The 10,642-nt window shown below is 31.3% G+C and overlaps 1 protein-coding gene across 1 annotated transcript; it reads left to right on the top strand.

Annotated features, from left to right (window-relative positions):
- Positions 1–2,618, top strand: LOC145616556 (gibberellin receptor GID1B-like). The gene is made up of 2 exons (XM_081671303.1): positions 1–406; positions 980–2,618. Exons 1-2 carry the CDS (start codon positions 368–370, stop codon positions 1,982–1,984), a joined length of 1,044 nt encoding a protein of 347 aa, XP_081527429.1. The 5' UTR covers positions 1–367; the 3' UTR covers positions 1,985–2,618.
- The last annotated feature ends 8,024 nt before the right edge of the window (positions 2,619–10,642 follow it).

Genomic DNA, 10,642 nt, shown 5'->3' with positions numbered 1-10,642 from the left:
TCCGTCCACCACCGTCGCTCCTCCTTTTCGTTTGACTCCACGCTTCTTTCTCTCTCTACTTTCTCTCTCTAACTTCCTTTAAATCACTTCTTTTTTTTTTAATTTTATCCTCCATTTTTCTTCTTCCTTCTCTTACTAAAATTCTCTTCCTTTCTCTCTCTAAACTTTCTCTTTCTAGTTTTTTGCTTGAAGAAACTCTAATTATCATGGATTAAGGTCCATATTTTGAAGATCAAGTTTATTTTTGGAAGAACATCAACAAGAAGAAGATCATTGATTTTTGCTTTGGGATTTGGTTGAAATTTTCACAAGTGGAGAATTTTTATTTTAATTTTAGTTTATAAAATAAAAAATTACTACAAGGCATATGGCCGGCAGTAATGAAATCAACGTCAATGAATGCAAGGTAATATTATTATTATTGTTATTTTTATATTGTTTTAATTAAATTTTGTTGAAATTTTTTAGTGGGTTTAATTATTTCTTCCAATTAATAATGGGTTTAATTTATTTTTCTCAATTTTGCAACTTTTTTTTAATGGGGGTAAAAAAAAAAAAAAAAAAAAAAAGGATGTCGGATTTTTAGGGAGAAAGTGTGAAATTTTGAGGAGTGAAAATTTTGTTGTTTTTGATCTTTTTTTCCTTGTTTAAAAATTTCCATTTATGGGTTTGGTCTTACTTTGTTTAGAAAGTCAAGATTAAGAGAAATAGGAGCTAGCTTCATCTTTAATGTTTTGATTTGAAATATATATACATACTAATATACTATAGTCTCTTTTATTTGTTTTATTATCTTGTTTTGATTTGTATGATTATTATTATTTCCCCTTCATTTGATCATTTTGTTGTTTGTTTAATTTTACCATCTAAAAATAGTCTAATCATCCACTTTTTGTTTTTCATGTTTTTTTGATGATTTACTCCATTTGTAAGTAAAATTTGTGCATAATTTGATCTTGTTTGATAATTTTGATTGCAGAAAGTAGTACCATTGAACACTTGGATTCTAATATCGAATTTCAAGCTTGCATACAACCTTCTTCGTCGGCCAGATGGAACATTTAACAGAGAATTGAGTGAATTTTTAGACCGTAAAGTATCTTCTAATACAAATCCAGTTGATGGGGTGTTTTCTTTCGACATTTTCGACAAATCTGCTAATCTTTTGAACCGGGTTTATATGCCGGCTTCGTCGGAAAATGGAGCTTATTGGGGTGTTCAGGAGCTAGAAAAGCCACTAAGTACAGAGGAAATAGTACCTGTTATAGTGTACTTTCATGGAGGAAGTTTTACTCATTCGTCTGCTAACAGTGCTATCTATGACACCCTTTGTCGCCGCCTTGTTGGACTTTGTAAGGCGGTTGTGGTGTCGGTAAATTATCGTAGATCACCGGAGCATAGGTATCCGGCTGCATATGATGATGGGTGGTCTGCAGTCAAGTGGGTTAGTACAAGGCCTTGGTTACAGAGTGGCAAAGAAAATAACAGGAAAGTCCATGTTTATATGGCAGGGGATAGCTCGGGTGGCAATATCGCGCATCATGTTGCAGTCAGGGCGGCCGAGGAAGGCGTTGATGTCATTGGAAATATTCTACTTCATCCGATGTTTGGTGGGGAAAAGAGGACGGAGTCAGAAAACAATTTGGATGGGAAATACTTTGTTACAATACAAGATCGCGATTGGTATTGGCGAGCTTATCTGCCTGAAGGCGAGGATAGGGATCATCCGGCGTGTAATATATTCGGGCCGAGGGGGAAGGCGATTAAGGGGATCAATTTCCCTAAGAGTTTGGTGGTTGTAGCCGGTTTAGACTTGGTTCAAGATTGGCAATTAGCGTATGTTGAAGGGCTTAAAGATGCAGGGCATGAAGTGAAACTTCTATACTTAAAGCAAGCTACAATTGGGTTCTATTTCTTGCCAAATAATGACAATTTCTATACTCTTATGGAAGAGATAAAGAACTTTGTGAATCCTAACTGTTAATACTAGTAGTATCTTTGTCCTTATAACCGCCCCTGTTACCTACACCAGAGATATTCAGATCAGATCATCCTTATACAATGACAAAAACAGCTTTAACATTTTTTTTTTTAATTATTATTATCATTTTGCCCCGGGCCTCCTTTCTTTCTCTTCCGAAGTTGGTGTGTAGTTAAGAATCAAGGTAGCTAGCTTCATGTGCTTAGTAGTATAGTAGTATTAAGATGTGTTAGTAGTGTTAATCACATTATTGGTGGTGATTCGAGCGAGGTTTTCCTGGGTTGTTCGGGCTGATGCCAACATTGTTCTTGGGTTGATCCATCAGCTCTATGTGAATGTGACCGCGTAGAACGGACATTGTTCGTGTCATCGTTGGATTCGACAGAACTCGATCTGCCCCCGGAATGGAAGGTTGAACCCTAGCTAGACAAATCAGCAAGGTTGGTGTTTTGTTTTGGGGGGTTTAATGGGTTTCTGTAATTGGGTATTGTTAAAAAGGTGCTAATTTTAGAGAAAACATGGATTTGGATTTTATGAACATTTATAAAATCCATGACTTTGTGAAGCATTAATGTAATCTTATACAGTTGTGTTAGATATTAATATAAAGGAAATTTTTGTTTGTTTTTTCTGCAAACGTCTAATTGCTTATGTAACACCACTTTCATTTCGATTTAGTTGTCACGTTATTATTTTAAACATATTATTAACGTCTCCATTTGGATGGAGAGAGTAAATATCCTGCGACGCCCATGATGAGAGTCATGAAATCCTCAAAAATGGAGATGTAATCTTGTCAAATTTATGTTGATAGAGAAAGTACAGTGCAACTACTTAGTACTTGTCGTACATATTCGTCTGTAGAAGAAACAGTTTGTTTCAGATTAAGATTTGTTTCTTACTACTCCAACTTCATACAAAAAATTATTTATGAAATATTAAATTTAAATGCTGTTATATCATCCTTTTATATTGGTTGGTGAGCTTGAAGTAGGATATGCTCTGTCGATTCTGCTCCCAAGTCAAGCTTCAATTCTACGAAAGATTTAGCACTTCATGATTTATGTATGTCTTTCCAAAAATTCTATTGACTATTTTTATTTTTATTATTATTAAAGTATAATAAAAGGTAAAGACTTTTCACTCAAAACTCAAATGTGACATAAGGGGTGATATAATTAGGTCCATGCAATGCTAAATCATTTAAAAGTAATAGATCTATAAATATACAGGACTGTCTTGCTAATAATAATAATGTACAAAATAAAACCCATGTCACTAAACTTCTCGTTATTTTTCCTTTTGTTATATATCAGATAAATATCTAAATAAAAGGTGTTAGCACTTAACAGGCCTTATATGAACAAGATGAATGCTGAAACATGTGTAAATCATGTACGACCTTGCTAAAAAAGCTCGAAAAGAAAGAAGAAATGATCACCATAAAAAGCAAAAAAGTCATCATATCAATGGAAATACCATGCCAAATTCATGTAATGGGCAATTTCCTATAGAATTGTATTTATTGATGAAAAAAAGAAGACATAGAATAGAGGTTGATTCTTAAAGAAAAGCCAAGACTAACCCTATCCACCACTAAAGAAGAGCCCTAGAAATTGGCCATAAAAAATGATTGGGGTTGGGGTTTGGGGTTAGATAGTTGGGGGGTGGTGGGGTTATTTGAGGCCACACCATCAATTTCGCCATCTATCCACATCAATTTTGATTAATCCTTGTCATTTCCTCTTTGCCCATTTTAGGTGTCTTGCTTGGAATTTGGAATGGTATCAATTTCAGGAGTTTGGCGTGCCAATTTTTATTTTTTTATAAATATTTTTTTAAAAAAATTATGTAAATATTTGTAATATTTAGATTTTGTAATCATTTGTTGTCATACTTTTTATATTTTATTTGAATGATAATCGATTTCGAATGTTTATTGCTCGGATGTATAATAGACATGTTGAACGTTGTTAATTTTTAGTCGGACCAAAGTGTGAACAAAAAGAATAATAATCATATAAAAATCTTGTTCATTCAACTAATCATGGTCAATCTATAATAATTAAAAAAAAATTATATCATCATTTTAAGTTCTATTAAATGCATAACTATTACAAAGTTCAAAGATTTTTGTTTGTAGTCCAAAAAAAATAAGAAAAAAAAATAAAGGCAAAAGAAAACTCATCCTTCAGTGGTTGGAAAGTTTTGGAAGTATTATAAGGGACCACATCATCTCTTTTGGGGAGGCTAGGAAAGTACCCTTATTATTATTTTTATTATAGCTATGAATCAAACAAAAGTTCTTCAAGAAAGAGAGAGAAATTGGGGGGTTGGTCTAAAATCATTAGTGGCCACTAATATTGGTGCTTTAATTGACTTTGTTGGCCTAAACTTTGCTTAAACAACATGGTTTGTGCTTTTAGGTTAGCACCTGTCAGTTTTAATTAGTATTCTAATTTTTATCATAATCTTAATTTTATATTGTTTTATTTTAATTTTGATTATAATTAATTTTAATTTTAATTATTAGTAATTTCAATATGGTTCAATATTAATTTTTTGAAAGAATTCAATATTAATTTTAATTTTAATTTAGTTTAACTTAATTTTCAATCAATTTTATACGTAGTATTTTAATTTAGTTTAGTTTAATTTAATTTACTTTTAATTGAATATTTAAATAATTCCCTTTCCTCCTTGTGTGTGGGGGCTTTTACTTTTTTGATTTTGGAATTATTTACTTTCCTTTTCTTGTTTGGCTTGCCCATGTCTTGTCCCCTTGTGAAAATTTTGTCGGTTAGTGTGTGAGCTGGGTTCATTTGTTTGAATATGTTGTCAAATAAAGACATTGGCATGTCATTGTCAACCTTGATTACTTCCTTCTTCATTTCTTTATTTCATTAATCTCCAAATTAGAGGACAAATTACTCTATATTTTCTCTTCTTTTCTTGTTTATGTTAGCATTCCAAGTCTTTTAACAAGGGGTAATGCATACAATATACTATAAACCTAATTAGTTAAAAAAAAAAAAATTGATTACACTAACCATTTTTTCAAACAAAGATTTTGTATTTACTCATAGAGTCTAGACCCGGTAGAAACTTGTGTCATGCTATTAAGTACTTTGGTCCAAACCTATGAATTTTATATAATTGATTTTATGTGGTAAAAAAAATACTCAATAAATTAAAGTTGCAGTATTATCTCTGTTCCTTAAAATTCGACTCACTTACTATTCATGTGATAAAAGTGAAATAACTCTAATCACATTTTATGATTTTTACAATCAAAAACATATAAACAAGTTTGATCTTTTTGTGTTCCCTTTATGATAAACTTTTCAAATATCAAACTTTATAAAAACTTTACTTATATATAGGCGAAGTTTTTAATGGTCAAAGATGTTCATTAAAGACCATACAAATGCAAAGTGAGTCAAACTTTCAGGAACGGATAAAGTATGTCTTTTATCTAGGAATATTTTACATCCTAATCTATCTCATTTTAAATTCTCACATTCTTCACCCAACATAATTTCACAAATTTTTACTTTCTCTCTCTCTCTCTCTCTCTCTCTCTCTCTCTCTCTCTCTCTCTCTATATATATATATATATATATATATATATATATATATATATATATATATATATATATATATATATATATATATTTTAGGAACTCTCTATCATGTATATGAAATGGAGAGCGTAATAGCAAGATTAGCCCTAGGTCTTAAGATTCTAGATGATATCATCATTATTTAATTTTGCGATTTTAAGACAAGACTTTATTATTTTTAAGCATTTATGAAGTTTGGTCTTAATAAAATCTGAAATGGAGTCTTGAAAGTTCAAGACTCAACTTCAGACTCAGTTTAACACTCATTTAATTTTTTTTTTTTTAAAATTAATTATATGTACAAAAATAAGTCTGGATGATTGAAGAGATAAATTTTACCGAGTCTTAAGGAGTCTTAACATAATTATTAATTAAAAAATTAATTCAATTTAATCTAAAAAGCTGATGTGGCAATGGATTGAAGTCTTAAGATTTTACAGCACTTATTTTTAATCAAATACAAATAAGGTTTTATACATTTATTCTTACAAGTTAGAATAACTTTTAAAAGATTTTTGGTTACGTACTGTATCTATTAATAAAAGTCAGATTTGTAAAATACAAGTGTCACTCTAATAGGAGAATATAGATGTGAAACGGGTCCTTCAATGTTTGATTTCATTAAATATGGTCATTTTTAGTTTCGAATGGGTCATGCATGGCATGTCATCTTCGAGCATATGCATACATATGAAAAACTAATCAAATCTAGAATTCAAGTCATTAAATTAGGTTATTAGATACTCTTTTTTTAGGTATTTATATTGTTCGGACTTAAATCAAGTCCTTCGAGTTTATTCATTTAGTCCAAACAGTTTTGTCATGCCTACTCCAAATTAAAATAGTTATACGTCATAATATTGACCAATTACTATACCATAAATATTTACATATCTCAATAATAACAAAAAAGATGTATACATATATAGGTTTTTTAGAGTGTGTTTGTTGACAACGAAATTTTGTTAATTATTAGGTGTCAGATTTATGTAAACTATGAGATAATATAAAAATATAAGATATTATCTTTAATATCTCGTAGAATATTTTATAGCTATCTTGTTTACTACTCTGCGACACTATATAAAGAGAGTTGTTTATAGGGTTTAAAGAGGCTCAAATGGAACAAATAAAGACCCCATCTCCTCCCTACTACCAAACATTGTAGGTACATAGTATGAAATAAGCCGACAAGACCCCGTACTATAAACAAATATCAAACCCTATCTAGCCCTTTTTAGAGAGGAATCAAGAGATCTACGAGAGTTATAACCCACAAACTATCAATGAAATCATTGTTCCCACATATTTTTCTGCCTCTTTATTTGTATATTGCAGGTTTAAATTTTCATGGTTTATAAATTGGCACGCTCGGTGGGACAATTTTCGCTCTTCATCTCCACTCTCCAAGTTTCAAAATCTGTGGGATCTACGGGGGCATGCCAAATTTGCTTTCAAATTCTATAGGAAAATTTCGAGACCAAGTTGCATCTGATATCAAATCTCTACAACAGGTCTCGTGGGGGCATTTGTTGACACCAAAATTTTGTTAATTATTAGGTGTCAGATTTATGTAAACTATGAGATAATATCAAAAAATATAAGATATTATCTTTAAGATCTCGTAGAATATTTTATAGCTATCTTGTTTACTGCTCTGCGACACTATATATAAAGAGAGTCGTTTATAGGGTTTAAAGAGGCTCAGATGGAACAAGTCGCAAAGATCCCATCTCCTCCCTACTACCAAACATTGTAGGTACATAGTATGAAATAAGCCGACAAGGTCCCGTACTATAAACAAATATCAAACCCTATCTAGCCCTTTTTAGAGAGGAATCAAGAGATCTACGAGAGTTATAACCCACAAACTATCAATGAAATCATTGTTCCCATATATTTTTCTGCCTCTTTATTTGTATATTACAGGTTTAAATTTCCAATTTTTGAACAGATACAATGCATCCTCAAAGGCTCCTCCAAGACCAATAATGCCAGCATGCCATAGAAGTTGTGTCTGCTTATCTATAAGAAAAGCATAGTGACGAACATCACTTGCGGAATAAACACCAAGCCCTCCAAACGCAAATGGTAAGGTGGCAAGCTACCACTGTCAGTCAACAAACCCAGACCTCGAAGCAGTAACAATACGCTCCTAGAATGATCGAAGAGCCCCCATCGAAAGTGCGCTGAGCCGCCTCAAAAGTACTAGGAGGACAAGTACGCAATGCAAAGTAGAGTTTAGAAACTCCGGTACATGTCCTAAGTAACAACTCACACTAAGGATCATCTAGCATAGCGACCTTATCTATAAGGGCAATGGTCTTAGTCACCCTCTGCATCACAGGCTCATTATTATTATTATTATTAACAAAAACCTACTAAGTCAATCGATTTACAAGAAATTAGTGGGGAGCCTGGGCCCCCACTCCTCTAGCTATAGCAAACCCGATCCTGTTGAAGATGTGAGCAGCTGCACGAGCACCTGTATCCTGAGTCCTTGCGAATACTTGAACTCGCTTCAGCAACGCAACAACATCCTTCTCTAATTCTCCCAATAAAAAAAAGGAGAAGGGAGAAAACCATAGCAAATAGCTCTACAATGCGCCTCATCATACTTGTCCCGTTTCCGCTGCGCAGCAACTAACACAACACGACCAAAAATAAAGTCAGACAACCCTAATTATTGTGTCAAAGGTGAAGACCCTGTCTAGTCAACATACACATCAAGACCTCTATCCCAAGAATAAAGCAACACATCTTTAGATCAAAGAGCCCCATCGTTTCTTCCATTCAACCCACCGTTAACCTGCTTTCTTGCAGAATTCCCGGACCGAAAACAATTATCAACCAGGGTGTCGCGAAATTATTATTATTATTATTATTATTATTATTATTATTATTATTATTATTATTATTATTATTATTATTACTACTACTACTACTACTACTACTACAAAATACTTGTAATTTAAATTGTATATTACTCAGTATTATTTTATATTATTTATTATTTATTTAATTATTATTATTTTTATTATTATAATATTGTTATTATTATTATTATTATTATTATTATTATTATTATTATTATTATTATTAGTATTATTAGTATTGTTAGTATTGTTATTATTGTTGTTGTTGTTATTATCATTAATATAATTAATCTTTTAAATTAACATATACAAAATCTAATAATTAATCTGTTATAACCCAAAATCATCTATTCAAATCTATCTAATTTTTTGATGAATGGAGTAAGATATATATTTTCTATATAAGATTTTATTTTAATGTTATGCGTAGTACTAAAAAAACACTATAATGGTACAATAAATACGAAGTATGTATATAGCAATTAATATTGCATAATTAAAAATATAAATTTAATATATTAAGATTGACTTATTGGAACTTATTAGACCTTATTGAACTTGTTGCAACTTTTTAGACCTCATTGATAGAACTTATTGGAACTTATTAAACCTTATAGTATGTAGAACTTAAATATTGGAATTTAGAATGTGTTCTATTTACTTGATTTTCACTAATCTAAACTTAACCTAACTTACCTGAAACTATCTACACTTATTCGAACTTATTTGAACTTAACTACACATATTAACTCAATTTATCTGAACTTAACTAAAATACTATTAGAACTTATATAAACTTATTAGACCTGATTGAATTTACTAGAACTTATTGAAACGTATTTGAACTTATTTAATCTTATCTAAACTTACCTATACTTATCTAAAATTACCTACACTTATCTGAATTTACCTAAACTTATATGAATTATTAGACCTGCGTGCGTTTTTATCTACTTCACTCATAACCTTTGACACCATATTTAAAACATGAGAGAGAGTTATATTTGGTGCAAATGGTTCACCTTATTAGATAATTTATCTCAAAAGATTACCAAATAATATAGTATGAGCCAAATAATATGACATTTTTTTTTTATCTAGAATTGTTAGTCAAATAAATAGAAATGAGGGAAGTCACTTTTTTAAGGTGAAGAGAACATGTTCACAATCTATCCACAAATGGTCTTATCGAGTATGTATTACCTCAACGCCATCAACACATTCTTCGTATGATAATATAACTACGATAGCTAATAAAAGAAGAGAGCTTTTCAATTTTTTAAATATGGTCAAATATGTAAACAAACATTTTTAAGATATAATGTTTGCATACTATTCATAAGAGTATTTTCAAACTTTTTAAAGAAGATAAGAAAATATAAATATCCATACTATTAGAAGACCATCTCAACCAAAAGCTTAACCTGAAGGTTGAGGCTCACGAATATATTTTATACTCTATCACTCCCCCTCACAATGAAAGACCCTTCGGGCTTGAAATGTGGATGCAGGACAGGCCTTCCCATACCCGGCGCAAATTAATTCCACTTTGAAGGAGGGGTAGATGAGATTCGAACTCGTGACTTCTATGTCACGGTTGCTCGATACCGTGTTAAATGATCATCTCAACCAAAAGCTTAAGTTGATGGTTGAGACCCATCCAGGAATATGTTTTATACTCTATCACATACACTATTCGTAAGAGCTTTTTAAAACTTCTTAAAATATAGAAAAATATAGAAATAAAGATATTACTAGTCGAATGTATCGCAAGGACCCAAGCGAGGCTTTCTTCTTCTTCTTGAGAGAGTGTTCACAGTAGAATTAATAAGGTCTGGATGAAGTTTCTGCCCAACTTTTTCCGAGGGAACCGACTGCCCAACTTTTTCCGAGGGAACCGACTACCTACGGGGGTGTGCTGTTTCTTGAATACCATGAAAAATGATTACTAGTTTCTCCATAATAAAATATTTCGAAAACAAGTGTAAAAGTCAAAATGGTGCATATATTGTAAAACCGAAAAATATCATACTATTAAATACCAAATAATTGACGTCAATCGTGTGATGTCTTAAAGGAGCATATTATTCGAGTAGGTTTATTCTATATGAGAAGAATTATTATTAATGATGATAGTGGCAAATAAATTAACAAAAACAAAA

Source organism: Chenopodium album, chromosome 26 (assembly GCF_948465745.1).
Source record: "Chenopodium album chromosome 26, dcCheAlbu1.1, whole genome shotgun sequence".
Lineage (NCBI taxonomy): Eukaryota > Viridiplantae > Streptophyta > Magnoliopsida > Caryophyllales > Amaranthaceae > Chenopodium > Chenopodium album.
This window is presented reverse-complemented; position numbering and strand designations above follow the sequence as displayed.

What these genes read in the sequence shown, in the direction of transcription:
- LOC145616556 (XM_081671303.1), top strand. Translation starts at nt 368, where the DNA reads ATGGCCGGCAGTAATGAAATCAACGTCAATGAATGCAAG. An exon ending in TCAACGTCAATGAATGCAAG is followed by an intron (nt 407 to 979) that starts GTAATATTATTA and finishes TTTTGATTGCAG; the next exon opens with AAAGTAGTACCATTGAACAC.